Consider the following 19765-nt stretch of genomic DNA (forward strand, 5'->3'; position numbering starts at 1 on the left):
CTTATTGATGTAAACTCCATTACCTATAACTTGCATAAAAATACGGAGATTTATATATAAACCCGAATGTCACACTCACTCACAAGATCGCTTTGGAGCCAAAGTTTCATTGAAATTTCTTCACACAGAAGGTTATTGGAACATGAAATGCTTTGCCACAAGTGGCTATTTAAAGAAAATTGGATAAATACTTGAAGGGCAGCAAAATAAAACACTCTCTCCCACGACACAATTTGAAAACAGAAGGTAAGAGTGTCCTGGCCAACAATCCACCAGGTAAAATTCACGACACAGCTGTTTGTGGTACACTGCAGTAAATCCTGCAAAGTGCTTTGAGACACTCTTCTGACTTCAAAGGCACTGTATCAAATACAATTATTAAGATTATTACTATTATTATTTTATTACTTACTGCACTGGAGCTATCTTTTCTAACCAAAATTTGTTGTTCTTATAATCTTTCATATTTTTTCCCGCTTCAGTTATTTACCAATTCCCTTTTTAAATGTGGTTGCAATTTCAATGGACCACCATAAATCAAATGCAACATCCACCTGACTAGTGTGAGATACTGTCTATCAGATTAGAAGAGTAACATATCTTCAGTGGTTACTGTTAACCATAAAGGAAAAGATGGATCAGACACAAGATGTGGGTCTTAAAATGCCGGGGCATAGAGATAGATGAGAGCAGGCTATCTGATGTAAACTGTGAGCAAAGAACTGGAGGATACGGGTTTGAAATTAAACAAACCTCCAGTGAGGCTGGAGATTAGATAGCGACATGGATATGAAGAACATACTCCCAGTGACAGCATTCTGGGCTGAATCAATCAATTCTATCAAAAACACAGGCTGTTTCTCTCCTCCTAACCTTCTCCCACATATTAATGGTTCTTTACACACAATGGGATGAAATGTGCGACTTGATCAGCGTTCAGTGTGATAGTTATCACCGACACTAACTATTAATAATAATCCTTGCATTTGAGCCATAGCCGTATACATCAGGAGGATTTCTTAAATCGCTTCACAGGAGCTACTGTAAAGTGGTGACTGGAAAAGAGTAGGCGAACAGGGCGGTCAATTTGGACACAGCGTTGTTGCACAAACAGCCATGAAGTGAGGCCTAGAAAGTAGATACAGTATTTGATGAAAAAAAGTTCAAAACTGCTACTGCGGCTAGAGTTTACAATTACAAAATCAAAAACAGCAGCAGTTCATCTCTAACCCAAGTCGAAGAAGGGGTGTGCCACCAATGAGCGACCTGTCTGTAACTCTATTGGTGGCAGGACAGGTGGTGTTTGCTGTTGAACAGTAATGTTTGCAAAACTGCTCTGGTGATAATCACTGTGAATGCTTTTAAGTGTCAGCCTGGCTCAGTTGTGAGTTTTTGGTGTGGGTTCAAGTCCCCCATCGGAGGAGGTGACCGTAAGCAAGGTGGAAGAGGAAGGTTTTCAGTTGTGATCCAAAAGAGAGGAAGGAGGGGGCAAAATAGAGGGATTGGGGGAGAGAGTTCCAAAGCAGTTTTGGGGGAGAGTTACATTGCTGAAGCTGTCGTCCTTTGGATGGACATTAACAAACCCCATGACGTTATTCAAAAAAGAGAATGTGGTTTTCTCTGGTGTCCTGGCCAACAATCCTCCAAGTGCTTCACCTCCAGATTGTTTGTAGGATTTTTCTGTGTGCTACTTAATAGTAATGACTGTAAAGCGCTTCACGCAATATACTGTAAAGTGAATTGACTGTATATTTGTGGGCGAAACGCTGCAGCCAATTGCACACAGCAGTGTCCCACAAACAGTCGTGGATTGACCAATTTATTATTTTTTTCTTGAGAGATTATTATCAGGCGTGTGAAGCAAGGAAACTTGCCCAAGGTTTTGCCCTGTCGGGAATCGAACCCAGGTCTCTTGCTTGCGAGGCAAGTGCTCTAACCACTGAGCTACAGGACTCCACTAATTAGGGGCTCAGATACAGTTACCAGAAGTTTGCTCATGTAATTCTTGCAAATATCAGCAATCATACCTTTGCTCTTGTCATCACCCTTTTCCAATAAGTCTTTATTTTTATACTTCTTCGCAGGCGGTGTTTGTAGGTTCAGGTCCTCTTCATCTGAAGATCAAAAACAAAACAACATCACAACATTTGTGAGACTAATCATTCCTCTTATGACCTTCAAACTGTTAAGGAAGTTGAGCTGACCTGACTCAAATCTATCGCAAGCCTGCTTTCAAAGAAGCTATCCTTTGTTCTTTTGCAAGAGCCCACAAAGACCGTTTTGGCTAATTCCAACAAAAAACAGATCTTTTTTGTTAAGTCGCTTGATATCAAAATAGTCAATTACTCACCTTCCCAAAGCCTGCGGGAAACCTACAAGTCAAATCAACCAAATACAACACCAACAATAATTGCCGGCACAGACACGATGGGCCGAATGGCTTCCTTCTGTGCTGTATAATTCTATGAACAACAACTTGCCTTTATATAGCACCATACATGTGGGGTAGCGCCCCAGAGCACTTGACAGTGACGGAGTCTGACCCCGAACCAGAGGGAGAGGGAGGGGGGAGGTGATCGTAAGCAAAAGGGAAGGTCTTCAGGCTGGATTTGAAAGTGGAGAGGGAGGGGGCAAGGCGGAGCGATTGAGGGAGAGAGTTCCAGAGCTTCAGTACATAGTGGCTGAAGGCACATTGGTGGAGCGGAGGGGACGAGGGACGAACAGGAGGCCGGAGCCAGCTGAGCGAAGGCAGAAGGCATGGGAGTGGGGGGTACTCCTTCGGCAGTAATAGAGCAGGAATGGAGGCAATATATGTAAATAATAATAATTATTGTAATTGATATAACACTGGATCAAAAGCACATCAGCAAAATTTATCAAAGTAAGTCATAAGATTTACTGTAAAGTCTAGTGTCTGTATATTTTGTAGGCAATTTACGTTTTGCAATGTCTCATAAACAGCAGTGAAGTGAATGACCAATTTTATCTTGAGGATTGTTGGCTAGAACATTGCAAGAAACTCACTTTTTTTTGAATAGTGCCATGGTATCTTTAAGGTCCACCTGAACAGGCAGAAGGGACCCTGGTTCTACATCTCATCCGAAGGACGACACCTCCGACAGCATTGCACTAGAGAATCTAAATTATTAGCTCAATGTCCCGACATGGGGCTTGAGCCCACAAACTTCTGACTCTGAAGCGAGAGTGCTACTAACTGAGCCAGGAGGCCACCAAATACCTTGAGAATTTATCTAGATTCCAACCTCCCAGGTACATTTTAAACAGGGATGACTATGTCTCCTGACAAACAGATAGCTGTATGAGTACACAAAGCAGAAATTTTCTTTGCAATTTCCAGGCATTTATGACCTTTGGGACAACCTGTTATCTCTCAGTTGCGTTGCTACTTTTGACGATGCTGACACTCCAGCCATCTGTGAATCATTTCTAATAGATGAAGCAGTAAACAAGGCTGTATCCATCCTTGGCTATAATTTCTTTTGGCAGGGCCATAGCACAGCTGGTGGCAGAGCCATCAAGCAAGAGCTTGGCAACCTCTGACAGACAAGATTTGTAACCAAGGAGTATTGAATTCCTCAGGACAGAAATACCTTTGAAGAAGGGAAGAAAGTTCTCCTCCGTTTCAGGCCATTATACAATCACCTGCTGCTTATCATATTTTTGGCCACCTGTTAGGTGCAGAATTTGGCCATCTACCCTTAGATGCACATTCTCCTGAGCAGACTTCAATTGTCTCTTAAGAGGATTTGCTTGGACTTGAAAGATCGAGATTTTGCTGCGTAAGAACATAAGAATTGCTAGATGAAAGAAGACCAAGATCCATCCAGTTCGCCTCCCACCATCGTGGCAGTTGCATGCACATGTCCCAAACTATATTCTGTAACCCAAGATACTTTTTCCTAAAATAAATCTATCTAATTTGCTTTTGAAAGAACCAAAACTTTATAATAATAATAATAATAATAATCCTTGCATTTGATATAGCGCTTTTCACGTCGGGAGGACGTCCCAAAGCGCTTCACAGAACACACTGTAAAGTGAATTGACTGTATATTTGTGGGCGAACGCGGCAGCCAATTGCGCACAGCAATGTCCCACAAACAGTCTTAGATTGAAAATGACCAATTTATTATTGTTTTTGGTTTTGGAGGGATTATTATTAGGCTCTGTGTGGAGTAAGGAAACTTGCCCAAGGTTTAGCCCTCTGCCTGGAATTGAACTCAGGTCTCTCACTTGCAAAGCGAGTGCTCTAACCACTGAGCTACAGGACTCCACTTTCTGCTTTCATCGTCTCCCTGGGAAGCCTGTTTCATATTATTTACTTCTATATCACTGAGATAGTGTTTCCGCAAATTTCCGCAGTCTACTTCGCCAGTGTTCATGCCCTGAATGTGCTTTCCAAACTATTGGTAATACTAAGCATTGCCTAGTTAGATGCAACAGTGACCGACTCCCTTTATCATCTGAAAACACCAGCAAAGCACTGAAAGACACATCATTCTGGCACTTGCTCGGAAACCTGGCACTTGTCTTCAATGGTTTATGGGTCTGCCATAATGTTTCTTGCAGGAAAACTAAAGAAGATGCTGCGGTTGAAGAGGTTACTCAGTGTGATGTTTGTACATTCATTTCTGTCTGACAATCACACTGGTTAAAGCTCATAACCATAGCAAAGCTGGTCACATCTGGCATCTCGGATCCTTGCAAACATGCGGTTTATTTACATTAAGAATTAATGACTTTTTCCTGCTGGCTATATTCCTTCCCATCTATAAATCTTATCTCAATGGTCTAGAAGGGAATTCTAGTGTGGCAATTAAATTCTTCTCTCTCCACTGGCCTCAAGTGAGTTTGGGTAAATCTCAGCCCAGTTCCTAACAGGTTCTATAGAACAAACGTGTCGTGTCGTACAATACAGCACAACTTGGTGGCAAATTGGCACTCTCTCTCACTGGGACATAAGGATGACTGAAGCAAAATGCTGACACGTAGAGAAAGGGACACAAAAAGCACTCTTCTGAGGCTTTGGTTAAAGTGCATTGTTAGGGCATAACCTGAGTATATTTACTACCACTGCGAGCTAAAGGAGGACCTGATTCCTGGGCAGAGCGAAACCTTAGGCAAGTTTCCTTCCTTCACACGCCTCTGTTTACTTTGTTTGTTAGTCAATTGATGGATTGCTTTCCGGGAATAATGATAATTAATAATAATCCCTTAAAAAAAGTAATAAAAACTAGCTGTACCCGTTGCAGCTACGCTTGCAACCAAAGGATCCAATATGGAATGTAGATTTACACACAGACAGACATTTCATCTTTATCTATACACATCCTCCTGTGGGAGGATATCTTTCAGGAGGACTCAGTGGGAGGACTCGGTGCTTTAAAAATGTAATTTTTTTGTTGTTGCTGTGACTTAGCTTTGTCTGTGTTCTTTATTTTGTTCCCACCACTTGGATACGTGCGTGCTCTGCGACGCAGGATGCCACAGCCCCACGGTCTGCCGGCATGGACACTAGGTATTAACTGCAGTATGTACGTAGGTGCTCTGTGAAGCAGGATGCCACAGCGCAACTTTGACTTGGCAGCCACCAGGTATGACAGCAGCGAAAAATGTCAAACTAAAAATAACTCATGAACGATCGGAGGTATCCGAAAACAAATATGCCCATGTCACTTCCAGATGCAAGACCTTTCTGATGAGGTACAAATCATGTCTCTTAGTCAATTGGTTATTGAGATCCTTCTTGAAGCGCAGACAGACATTGTCGATTTATTACCATATAGTAATATATACAAGAAGAGACAGAAGAAGATAAAAGATTGATAAACACAGACCTTGAAGTGCAGACAAACATTGTTGTTTTATTAGTGTAGAAGAAGATAATTTGGTCACTCAATCCATGACTGATTGTGAGACACTGCTGTGTGCAATTGGCTTCAGGCTTTCGCCCACAAAATATACAGTCAATTCTCTTTACAGTACATTCTGTGAAGCGCTTTGAGACATCTCAAAGACTTCATAAGACAGTATATCAAATGTAAGCATTATTATTATGTAAAAGCACAGGACATTCCATTCCCAGCACTGTCACCTTAATAACTCATATAATAGTAATATCTGCCTTTTGATATTGCACCTTTCCCACTGCGAGCACACCTCAAAGCGCTTCATGTACTGTAGTGACTTTGTATTTTGTAGGCAAACTGTTACTGTACCAATTCACCAAGGTATATATTTGAAAAGGGAAGACAGCAATCGTACACTGTTACAGCACAGACACAGGCGTTTCACCTGGATCTAGATTTACTTAGATGTAAGCAGCATTCACAGGGAGATGTTATAGTTTGGGGACAAAAACCTTATTGCAATTCTAAGCCACAATCAATTCTAAGCCACAATCAATTCAATGCCCCTAACTTTTGGAACTCCCTCTCTCTACCCGGCATTTCACCTCCTCTATTTCTGACTTTAAAGTGTAGAGTCCTGTAGTTCAGTGGTTAGAGTACTCGCCTTGCAAGTGAGACACCTGGGTTTAATTCCAGGCAGGGCGAAACCTTGGGCAAGTTTCCTCACTCCACACGCCTAACAATAATCCCTCCAAAAACAAAATAATAATAAATTGGTCATTTTCAATCCACGACTGTTTGTGGGACACTACTGTGCGCGATTGGCTGCCTCGTTTCACCCACAAATATACAGTCAATTCATTTTATAGTCTATTCTGTGAAGTGCTTTGAGATGTCAAGAAGATGTGAAAAGCGCTATATCAAATGCAAGGATTATTATTATTATTATAATAAATCTCACTTAGAAACATTTGTGAAGCGATCTGAGATGCAATCCTGCAAACTATTGTTCGGTAGTTTTGGGAAAAAGAACTCCTTTGGGAGTTCTTTTTAATGAAAATACTCACACCCCAGAGAATCTAGGATAAGTGTGACAAAGCAGAAGAGAGTGGGAATCAGGTGTGAGTCGCAAAGATCTCCCACATAAACAAAACCCTGCAAAGTGGTGTGATATCGCACATTGCGTGGGGATTCTTCTCCTCGAGTTTGCAAACCTTCCGGAGTGACAGCACTCCATTCTCATCGGGAATAATTAGGAGCTTTGAAAAAACACTTTGCAAATTGGATATATAATTACCGGCAGATTACAGTGAATAAATCATTAACTGCATAAGCACCTTTAACTTGCTTTTGAACACCTTTGCACAAAAAGTTGCATTTCGGCATGCCTTTTGCGGTAACTGCGAGCTGACCTTAAAAAGTACTTCTTTTGAAAGGTAATTCATTTTCCGCAGACACAGACGTAATAGATTACTGACCCGAGAGGTAATGAAAAATGAATTTTCACAGAAGTCATCAATTCTGCGACGTCACCCGAGCCAAGGTGGGGCTTTGTGGGTAGGCGGCATACGCAACAAGAGAAGTTTTCTCCATTGATTTCATGAAGGAGACAAGATTTTCTAAGATGGAACTGGAGATAAGCTAAAGAAAGGATTTTACTTTCTTTCAACACAACTGAATGAATTTTTTTTGGATAGCTGGGGGTCTGACGAACGCAGAAGCCCATCAAATTCAAAAGACTATCCAAACTGGACTGAGAGTTCCACATAGGTATTACACCGACACATGGAACGACATGTAACTGGGGTCCTAGTCATTGCAAGGATGGGCCATTACAGGGGTTGTCACGAGTTGCACTGGCAAAGAATGAGGTTACTAGCAGGAAGGTTCAGAAATAATAATTATTATTGTTATTACTGCAAGCATTTACATTACACTGCAATGATTTAGATGTGGCATCGGAAACAAAGCTTTCTCTCTTGGCTGCTGTGGCTCAAGTTGGATTGCAAAGAACCCAAACCAAACACTGTGCAGTGGAAATTGAAATAGAATGGGCAGTTGGGCCGACAAGTGGCAGATACATTGCAAATACAGTGGTGGGAATAAACAGTGAGAATTAAGCTAATACCATGAGACAGGACAGAGGAGAGAGACTTTTACTATTGTTAAGATAAAACAAGAACAACACCTGAAAATGAGCATAGAGTGGATCGTTTATGCTTACAAGACCCAGCAGTTAGATCTTCCACTATCAGCACATGCTGACGAAAATTCTATTACAGAGGTTAGTCCCATTAAATTGGCGCTGCAGTGCACCATCGCAGATAATAAATTATGAAGCAGTTACCTATTTGATGCCATGTAGAGAATTGTGAAATATTATTCTTAGTTCCCTATCTGTCATGCATGAGTTCTTCAACCTTTTCACGAGGCTTCAAAGATTTTATCTTTCCTTTATTAGTAGTATGGATGATTACCAGTTTCAAGCAGATGTCTCAGATTGCCACAGTGTGTCACAGGGATTTTGCAATGCAATTTATTTGAATAAAATTGCTCTAGTACAAGCTCTCCACTGTGACTATATTAACATGGGTGTACAACAGCACAGGTTTCAATTTTCCGTTTTCAACAGAATACTTTCAATTAGACCTCTATATTGAATAGTTATTATTACATTAACCGCATTTAGCAACGCAACTGAATATTTCTTGCTTTATATGGGGAGGTAAGGAAAGAATCAACTGTTAGAGAAACATAACACAAACAGCCATGAAGTGAACGACCAATTTTATCTGGGGAATTGTGGGCACCAGGAGGCACTCCCTTCTCTCTTCAAATGGTGTCACGGGATCTTTAACATCCACCTGAACAGGCACAGAACGTTTTAACGTGTCAAGAAAGGGACAGCACACCCAGCTATGCTTTGGAGCAACAGCCTAGACTGTGTCAGTTCAAAGTCACAACGTGGGTTTTGAGCGCTAACAATTCCACATGCAAATGCACACAGTGTCCTGAATTCTGTAACTAACAACCATTGTAAAGGAATCCAGAATCACCTGCCTTCCTTTGGTTAATTATGCCTCCATGTTTTGCTCTTGGTTTGTTAACCCAATCCACAAAGGAGAAACCCATGTAAAAATAATAGTCCTTACATTCGATATAGCACCTTTCACGTTGAGAAGGACGTCTCAAAGTGCTTCACAGGATACACCGCAAAGCGTAATGACCGTGTATTTTGCAGGCAAAATGACAAATCTATCAAGCATTAATACGTGCGATACAGCGTGCCTTTAAATATATCAGCTGTTGCAGGAGAGGAAGCAATTTTCCATTTTCAGTAAATGTTCGGTTGGATCAAGAAATGTCAGGTGAACAACCCTGCAAGCCAAAGCCCTAATGGGTAGGCTGGCCCTAGCTGGACAATTAGTTGGAAAGCTTGCCAGACAGTGCTATCGATGGCAAGCTCTGCAGTTTTAGCTGGTTAGATTCCAGCACTACACAAACGCACACGTCCTGGCTCTTGCCAACCTGCCCCAAAATATTTTCCAAAATAAGGTAAGCAGGATGGGTCCCTACAGGGAGTGAGTGAGCATTCCATTCCAACAATCTATCTCCGGAAGTTGCCGTGCGTAGGTGGGATGCATGGAATTCTCATTTAGTTTCGGATACTCTTAAGCACGGTGATGGGTTTCCGCATGTGTCAGGCTGACCAAAAAACCCACATCACAGTGCTAACAAAAGTGCTCCTCGGGGAAGCGGTGGGTTACTGGCGCTCACCCACTGGAAAAAGTGCCTTGTGACGCAGGAATACAATATGCATCCCACTGACTGACCAGACTTGAGCTTGGTGGGGTGGGGGGGAAGAGAGGTTTCTGGTGGTTGCTTGCCAATAAAACTGCTGCATTCCTGAGGCAGTCCTTTCCGACCTCCATGTCTAACTTTGCCATTCTCCTGGTGCTGCACAAAGGGTAGCCTGCGATATCTGACAGGTCGAAGACAGTTCACATATTCACAGCACGGAGCAGTGTAAATGAGATGAATGCAGTTTGCTGAACCAGTCTACTGCTAATAGCTTGGGACCACGAGAAAAATAATCAGAATGGTGTCCTACGATCCCTTTTCCTTTCACGTATACATCTTCCCCGGGCTTGCTTTTATTTGTCAGGACCCAAACTGTGTGGCATCTCTGGCTCCTCTAAATTGCAGGCATAGATCCCGCTGAGATAGATGCGAACATTCGTTAATTCTCTGCCTCCCATAGTTAATAACACTGACAGGGCAAGCCACGCACGTCAATGTGGATGGCCCAGAGCAGCAGTTTCCACAGCCTGCAATACTGCTGATCTGCTGAGCGTCTGGTGGTGTACGCTGGTACAATTTAATTTGAAGTTCTTGATACTGTATCATTCCTGATGTGTGCGTGCATGTTTTTCCTTGAGACTGTGTTTGCTTGTAAACCAATTTTAAATGCTTATTTCCTAATGTGCGGCACAAACACTGATACAAACAGGAGGCAGGCAATCATGCTTCATGTCTCAGTCTCACTCTAGGCTAGATAGAGTTTAAAACAACTGTTAAATCAATTGTCTTGGCCTACTTCATCAGTTTTGAAGCACAACATATGCTCAACACATAGTTAACTTCATCATGGATTCTACCTGGTGTAAGTTTGCTTTTACAGGCTAATCTCTGTGAGATGGACTTGTATAATAACAAAAATAGTCCTTATATTTGATATAGCGCCTTTGCGGTTGATCTGCCTAGGAGGGCTGAATTCCTCACTCTGCTAGGTCACAACAATTAACATCTAGCAATTGGCTGGAGGATTCAGGCAGATTTTGCCCCAATATCACAGGGTCTTCTAACATTAACTTGAATGGCTTATTATTCAAGAACAATGTATTTATTATTTTGGTCAGCCAGATGTCTGAAACATGCGTACATCCATTACCATGCTTAAGAGTATCGAAACCAAACTGAGAATTCCATGCATCCCATCTACACATGGAAATTCCTGAGATAAAATTGTTGGAATGGAGCGCGCACTCTATTTCTGAGATTACTGGAGATGAAAAAACAGCAGCTTTTGATAATGGGCTCGACTGCGGTGAGATTGGCTTTCAGATCATGGTGCTCAACTCCAATTTATAGCGTGCTCTTTCCTGTGAAAAAGCAGGTTAAAAACATTGTTCAAAATAAGTCTGTTAATAAGCCTGTTCTAAATTACTCCCTTGAATAGTTGGAGTCGAAGGTTTATCCATTGGAAGTGTCTCCCTTTAGGAAGGCAGAGCTCACATAGGCAGAGCCAAAGCATAACACCACCAACAACTTGCATTTATATAGCGTCCTTCAAGTAGGACGGTGTCTCGGAGTGCTTAACAGTGGCGGAGCCCAATGCCGAATCAGGGGGAAGGTGACCGTAGGCACAGTCAAAGAGGAAGGTCTTCAAGCGTGACCTGAAAATGGGGAGAGAGCGGGGCAAGGCGAAGGGATTGAAATAGAAAGTTCCACAGCTTTAGGGCGTAGTGGCTACAAACACGGCCGCCGATGGTGGGATAGAGGGTCTGGGGGACAAGAAGGAGGCTGAAGCTAGTTGTGCGGAGGCAGCGGGTAGTAGTGCAGGGAGGCAGCAGGTTGTAGAGATAGGAGGGGCGCCAGGGTGTGAAGGGATAGTTTTTCAGCTAGTTGATTGGCACATGCAGAAACCTTTCACCAGGCTCAAGAGTTTCCAAGGCAAACTACCGAGGGTATCACAAATGTATGGAAATTTCCACTTGTCTGGAAAGGAATGTGGACTCTGCTCCCAGAGGGAAGTACCCCTGGCTACCTGCTCCCAACTGCAGCATAAATGAAACACATAAATCTCAAGTTTAAATTCTAGGGATATGTTTGAGAAACAGAAATGAGTTTTGACACTGCTCGACATTGGACTGGGTGGATCAGGAACTGGGTCCTTCCTTTCTTTCAGTTTTTGGCAGATAAACATCCTTTTGCGTAAATGGAACCCAGTGCAAGGATTTGTTTGCACAAGAAAGAACAATTCATCCCAAAATGGATTATTTATATGGCTTTTTCCATATAAAATGATCTTCTATTCAATCAGAACATTAACCAACCATTTGCAGTATCTTTCAATTGTTGTCCTACAGAAATTCCACACTGATATGTGTTTGGATAGATTTGCAGACAATAACTTCAACACAGATTTTGTTTTATACAGCATCCCTCATGCAGGGTAGCAACCCAGAGTGCAGACATTCACAGAAAGCAGTTCTGATGCACCAAGAACAAGGACACAGGTTAAGAGTTATAACGAGTAATTTCAGGGAAGTCGTTTTTCTTTACCCAGAGGGTAATTCACGACTGGGACAGGTTGCCAGGAAAGATGGTTGAAGCCAGGACACTGTGACTCATTTAAAAAATACAGCTTGATGCTGTGACAGGGAACACATAGAACGGTAACTGTAATGAATTGCAACTGCATTGAATGCTAATTTAATTGAGTAATTAATAACAACAACAAAATTACATTTGTATGGCGTCTTTCACGTCGAGAGGACGTCCCAAGGTGCAGGACAGTCAGTGTTTCGAACCCGAGCTGGGGGTCAGGATCAGGGAGGGTTGAGGGCAGCGGGGGGAGCAGGGTGATCGAAAGCATGGTCGAAGAAGAGGGTCTTGAGATGCGACTTGAAGGTGGCAAGGGAGGGGGCGAGGCGGAGGGACTGCTGGATGGAGTTCCAGAGGGTAGGGGCATAGTGAAGCAGGCCGGAGCCCGTTCCACTGAATTATCATTTAATGTAGTTGCAATTCATTACAGTTTGAGCTATTCTTTGGAAAATAACCAAACCCTCAATTCACCACCATATTAACAATTGTACCAATCACAAGATGAATTAACACTGTTGCTCGTTAACTAGACAAAAATAAAATAAACTTGAAGATTGATACACAAACTTTTAAGCTGCTGTGGGAATTAGGAATTTTGGGCTTCTGTACTATAAATTCCTCACACAAACAACCTTGGCTCAGGTCAGCTTGGCTCAGTTGGTAGAACTCTGAATCCGAAGGTTGTTGGTTCAAGCCCCACGTCGGGGTTTGAACTCACGATCTAGGCTGACACTCTAATACAATGCTGCGAATTCTGTGGGCAAAAGTGGCAGCCAATTTGTGCACTGCAAAACATTCTTGGCTTCGAGGTGTCCTCCTGACATGAAAGGCACTACATCAAATGCAAGGATTATTATTATCATTATTATTGTTCATACACATACTGGGCAAAGGATTCCAATCTTCTCAAGAGCTTTTTGTTTGAAGGGATGACCTTCATACTCAAACACCCAGAGGAGATTCACTATTTAGAGAGCTCAAAGAGCAACACCAAGAATATATTTAGCACACTTTACGGGCGTTGGCGTCTTAGTGTGCTTGGCACAGTTAATGCAACAAATGCAGTTGACTCAAAACCTGGTTGCCAACTTGATCCTGTTTGAGGGAAATGCATTAATATTCATGACCATGTCTGAAGATGTGACTACAGTAGCTCACCTACTTACCCTTTCCAGTAACACAATACAGAGGCTTCAATCAAACCCAGATTCAATGGTGTCCATCTCAAGAGCAAATTGAAACCAGAATCCTAGACAATCAACTATTGATTTTAATCATTCTTCTAAACACAATCTAAGCTCCTTCTCTCAGATAATTCCACAAGATCCTGTCTCCAGCCTGGCTTGATTTGACATGTTCCAGACTCACGATATTCCAGTTCAAATGACATAAAAATTGGTTTAGCAAAGCTAGGCATTTAAAAACTTTTTGTTTTAAAAAATAGGAATAATTAATAAATAGAATACCTATAGGAAAATGCTGCAGCATTTTCTCCTTGTAGATCTTATGGTCGCTTTCCAAGAAAACACAGAAGATAATGCGATCAACCTGGAATTGAAAACAAATACACATTTAAGTCTCGTCGTTGACACCTGGCAACTTGATAACAAAATGTTCAAACCATTTCGACTCCATAATCTATTGGTCTGAGCCATTTCTAGGAGAAGACTTGGGAGTTAAAAGGGTCACAATTGCAGCAGGCCATTATTATCATATCGACCAAAAGTAAAAGTCATTACAAAAGGCAAAAGGAGTCATTACTGCCATCAGTGTGATTATCACTGGCATTGGGGTGATTATCACTGGTATTGGGGTGATTATGACTGGCATTGGGGTGATTATCACTGGCATTGAGGTGATTACCACTGGCATTGGGGGATTATCAATGACACTGGGGTGATTATCACTGGCATTGGGGTGGATATCAATGACATTGAGGTGGATATCAATGGCATTGGGGTGGTTTTCACTGGCATTGGCACTAGCTGGCCACCCGAGCTGGCTGTGACAACTGTGTGGGGGGGAGGGGGGAGATGAAAAAAAATGCAGTCTTCAGATGGACCTTGCACGAGGTGAGGGAGTGAGAGATATCATCACAAAGGTATTTTGCTAAACAACAACCCCCCCACCCCACCAACACTCCTTCTAGTTATCACATATTTGGGATGGTGTAATGCCCACATCACTGTCCACTCATAAAGACTGCTGTAAATCTACTAAGAGTGGCAGAACACAAGCAGTGCCAAAGCACTGAACGCCGGAAATCAATCACCTTTTGTTCCATTGCCGCAAATTGCGCAGAAAGACACATAGGCGGTAAACCCTCTTTCAGATAACGGAACAAAAAATGTGATGCAATAATTATCACTGGTGATAAATCAAAAGGTACAGAAGCTGCTGTTGTTTTTGTCCAGTACTTCACAACTGTTTTGGGCTTTCTGATATACCAAAACCTCTGATGCAATGCCATTTCTTTTTAGCTCTATCATCAACAGGCATTTTAGACACCAACTGCTCCTCTCTGTTTTACAAGATATACATGTAGGATGGATGTACTGAATATATACACAGTGGAACCCCATTATAACATGCCTCATCACAATGCAGGCTCTATTATAAGGCAGGTGCCTGTTGTGTTGTGCATGCACAGGAAGAAATAAGGCATATTCTAATCTACCCACTCTAGTAGGTTTGGTTATGTATTGTGATGCCAACAATTTTCTGCGCACTCACAGAGAGGAAGTTACATCTGCAGAGACGTTCCTCGTGCACAAAATGGTCCCTGCTAACCTCACTTCCTGGTCTGCACGTGCACAGCAAACAGGAAGTGCCGTAGGCCGGGATGCGATGACCTGTTAACGCGCTGTGCTATATTTTACGTATCCCATCCATTACGCAAGAATGGAACACCACTGTAGCACATACAAAATCCAAAAATTCTCAAAGAGCTTCACAAGTAATTGCTACAAAGTGAAGTGACTGTGTATTTGTAGCTGAACAGCAATACAATCCACAGGTAATTGTTTCAAGTAATGTCAGCCTCATTCATGGAATGGAATTTCTTTTTAATTGCATTCATCAATCAAAAATATCACCATAAAATATCTCCATAAAACATTAATGATGAATGACAACTTGGAAGATGCTGGAAAGATGAGACCAATAGGCTGAGAAGCATGTGCCAGCCTGGTTCAATTGGTAGCAGAAAGTTGTGGGTTCAAGCCTTATTTCGGGAATTTAAACTCATATACTCTTGCCTGATGCTCCAGTGCAGTGCTGGGGTTGTGCTGCATTAAACCGAGTCCCGTCTGCCTATTCAGGTGGAATTTAATGATTCCCATGGCATTATTCAAAAAGAGAAGGGAGTTTCTCTCGCTCGGTGTCATGGCCAACAATCCCCCAAATAAAATTGATCATTCACTCCATGGCTGTTTGTGGGATATTGCTGTGCAGAAACTAAATCCTGTGAAGCACTGAGACATCAGCCTGACATGAAAAGCACTGTCTGAAACCCTGGTCCATGCTTTTGTCACCTCTCGGCTGGACTACTCTAACGCCCTCCTCGCCGGTCTCCCATCCACTACCATTCATAAAATCCAAACCATTGAAAACTCTGCCGCCCGCATTCTCACCCGCATGAAACTCTGCTCCCCGATCACCCGAGTCCTTGCCAGACTGCACTGGCTGTCTATCCCAGAGAAGATTGATTTCAAGGTCCCTGCACTCCTCTGCACCCCCCTACCTCTCTGACCTCTTCTCTCCTCAAAACAGTACCCGTTGCCTCCGTTCCTCCGGGTCTGGCCTCCTCCTTGTCTCCCAAGTCCTCCGCTCCACTCTCGGCAGCCGTGCCTTCAGCCACTATACCCCGAGGCTCTGGAACTACCTTCCTCACTCCCTTCGTCTCGCTCCCTCCCTTCCCATTTTTAGGTCTCTGCTGAAGACCTTTCTTTTCGACCGCGCCTTTGGTCACCTTCCCACCCCTCCCCCTGGCTCCGGGGGAAGGATGGGAAGAAATAATCTTTGATTAGTATTATTAAGAGCGTTGCTCATCCAAATTATTCTTGTGATTCTGTGGAAATCAGTAAGGATTCTAGCCAGCGTGTAAATTTGTCAAATCCTGAGGCACCCATCCTTTAGAATATTATTATTATTCTGAATGTTAACTCAGTCTGTGAACAGGGCCAAACGGCAAACTGTGGAAAGAAATGAGCTTTAACAATCAGCAGAACAAGGTTGTTTAGCTCCTCAAGCATAGAGTTAGTGAGATGCTCACCATTTGTCTTCCCTATTATATCTGCTGCCTCTTAAAGAGAGTTGCAGTGATACATGTTCAGAATATTGAAAGGGCCTTCATTTTTCGTAGTTTACGATTTGAGGGAAGCTAACACAACACACATAATCTTGTTCTGTGCAACAGCCAGGAATGAATGTGGAATGAAAAGATGCTCTCCGAAAGATGAATGATAAATGAAAGGACAGGTAATGTACATGCAAATTCTATGAAGAAACAAAGAATATATTAAGCCCACAGCAATCTTATTAATATTTTACATGCAATTTCACTTCCACGCTTTCACCTTTCAAGGAGACGATGAAGAATAGATATGAAAAAAAATGTCACCGAGACAGGATCAGCTTCCTTAACTGAGACTACAGATTTGATACGTGCTTTTATGTTGACGAATTAAATTACCAATTAGTGTGTATTCATCAGAACAGTCGTGTTTTGCGGCTTGGATTTCTGTGAGGTTTCATTGTCAGGTTCAGGTTAGAAAAAAACATTTCTGTCAATGCGAAACAGATTGAAGAGATTCTGCAAATTTTCTAGTTTCGCAGGGAGGCTCTAGGCTGATTGTTGCCTGCTCTTAAATATCCAAATCAATCTTCCTTTCCTCCTTAAATAGTCGCTTTCAATTTCTCTCAATCTGTAAATTAGAGTCAGGCCATGCGGATGGTAGGTAATTCAAGAAGTGAGCCTGGCCCTCAATTCCACTTGTCTCATTCCCCCAACCACCCGAACATTTCAGCATATTGGCAATGGTGACTGGAGTGCCCACGCACCATGTTGTGATATAGTGAGATAATAATAATAATCCTTGCATTTGACATAGCGCCTTATCGTGTTTTCTGGACATCTCAAAGCGCTTCACAGAATATACTGTAAAGTGAATTGACTGTGTTTTTGTGGGCCAAACGTGGCAGCCAATTGCGTACAGCAGCATCCCACAAACAGTCGTGGATTGAGCAACCAAATTATTTGTGTTCATTTTGAAGGAATTATTATCCCTGGAAAAGTGATCTGTCAATCGACTAACAACCGGGTTCCTAAAACCATTCTGCATCTCTTATGCTATGCTGTGTATCTCAGCTCTGCTATAGTTTGGATAAAGGGAAAAACTCCCTTCTCTTTGTGAATAGTGCAATGGGATGTTTAACGTCCACCTGGACTGGCAGATGGAACCTCAGTTTAACATCTCATCTGAAGATGTCACCTCCAACAATGCAACATACCTGCAGCTCTGCATTGGAAGGTCAGCCTATATTAGTTCCAAGTCCCGGCGTGGGGCTTATACCTACAATTTTCTGACTCAGAGGCGAGAGTGCTACAAGCTGAGTCGTTTTGCACCTTTCATATCAGATGATGTCTCGATGTGTTGTGCAGTGGTGGGATTAGTTACCGAGCGAGGGGGAAGGGGGAGGTGACCACAGGCACAGTCAAAGAGGTGCGTTTAAGATTAGTGGAATTTAAACACAGATAGAGAGGGGGGTGAGGAGGACGACAAAGGCAACGAGTTCCAGAGGTGAGGGGCATAGTGACTAAAGGTCAGCCACCGATGGTGGCACGAGGGTGTATGGCAAAACTGGGTTAACTAAGCGGAGAGCCAAGTAGTGGGGTATGAGCAGATCAGAGAGATAGGAAGGTGCTTGGGTATGGAGGGATAATAATAATAATAATTCCTTGCTTTTAATATAGCATCTTATCACGTGTTGAGATGTCTCAAAGCGCTTAACAGAATTATAAAGTGAATTTACTGTGTATTTTGTGGGCAAAACCTGGTAGTCAATTGCACACAGCAGTGTTCCACAAACAGCCGTGGATTGAGTGACCAATTTTTTTTTGAACAGATTCTTTTGAACCCAAGGAAAGCAATCTGCTATTCGACTAACAACCAGGTTCCTATTTACTGCTGGGTAAACAGAGGTGTGTGGAGTAAGGAAACTTGATGAAGGTTTCTCCCTGCCTGGGAATCCCAGGTCTTCTCGCTTGCGAGGCAAGTGCTCTAACCAATACGCTACAAGACTCCACAGGTGTGAGGGTGAGGATGAAGTTGATCCATTTAGAGCCAGGTAGCCAGTGTCCTGATAGAGGAACACAAAGGTGCAATTCATTAAACAGTGGACCCTCAGGGTTCATTCTTTTGGGCAAAGTGAACAAGGGAAGAATTGGCCTCGGAATATTCAAACGGTGCTCGGACGGAACCAACATAATAAGCTCCTGACAACAGTCGTGGACTTAGCAGTCGAAAGCCCAGATGGTGCAGGGATCCCAACAGGGTTTAAACATTCTGCTACAAGCCTTTGAATCAAAAAATAAAAGTACTTATCTTGCGTCACCATGTTCAAGCTGTCAGATCAGCAGGGTCCAGGGGCATATTCATGCCTAACCTTTATGTTGCACACTCACTGATACTACAAAGGCTTAACTGCAGACGTGCGGACAGCAGAACAATGAGGTTTCAGGTGGCCCACACACAGCTATATTTACAATGTAAATATCACCTTGCCTTTTTTCCCAGGCCCCCTCGGTTTCCTGGGCTCTCAGCACAGCAAGCCGAGAGGATGACATTCATCACATTATATTCAAACATCTCCTTAGGTAGGAGTCCAATAGCATCATTTTGAATTAAAACTAATGGCTGCTTTGATTCAGGAGTACTTGGTCCAGCCGTATGAGATTGTCATGTTACGTTATTTGTGCACTTAATTTTTGCTGTCTTGTTTACCATCGTCTGATGTTATGCTTGGGGATTGTAAAATATTGTCAGATTAACTGATGGTAATAATAATAATTATAGCGATAATAATTCTTGCATTTGACGTAGAGCCTTTCATATCAGGTAGGTGTCTCAAAGCGCTTCGAAGTTCAGTCGTTACATTTCACAGTATTAATCCACTGAAAAAGGCTGCCACGAAGGGCTGGTTGAGGCCGGGACTCCTTAAAAAAAGCAGCTTCATGTTGTAATGGGAGGGTGGAGGAATAACAATGTGGGGGTGGGGGGACTGTTGTTGGGATAAACAGGGATGTAGAAATCTTGGAAATGACTTTTGGGTGCAATGATTGTGCTGAAGTAAGAGGGGAAGAGAGATTCACTCCGGTGGGAAGGCTTTAGAGATAGCTCAAAATGTATGATATTTCACAACAGATTGTATAGCACATTCCACAACAAGAGGAATCTGATATGAAACGTGGTATTTTTTCGACCCATTAATTCAATGCCGGTTGTATC

At 42.6% G+C, this 19765-nt stretch overlaps 1 protein-coding gene across 2 annotated transcripts in view; it reads right to left on the minus strand.

Moving 5' to 3' along the window:
• The window catches only part of macrod2 (mono-ADP ribosylhydrolase 2), a 608721-nt gene that overhangs the window by 39049 nt on the left and 549907 nt on the right, over window positions 1-19765 (minus strand). For both annotated transcript variants that reach the window (XM_007892291.2, XM_007892290.2), the window contains exons 11-12: window positions 13724-13805; window positions 2028-2114 (exon numbers count right to left, since the gene is read on the minus strand). In XM_007892291.2, coding sequence (XP_007890482.2) covers window positions 2028-2114; window positions 13724-13805 — 169 coding nt within the window. The remainder of the gene's footprint in view (window positions 1-2027; window positions 2115-13723; window positions 13806-19765) is intronic.

Source organism: Callorhinchus milii, unplaced genomic scaffold (assembly GCF_018977255.1).
Source record: "Callorhinchus milii isolate IMCB2004 unplaced genomic scaffold, IMCB_Cmil_1.0 Scaffold3, whole genome shotgun sequence".
In the NCBI taxonomy this organism is placed as follows: Eukaryota; Metazoa; Chordata; class Chondrichthyes; order Chimaeriformes; family Callorhinchidae; genus Callorhinchus; species Callorhinchus milii.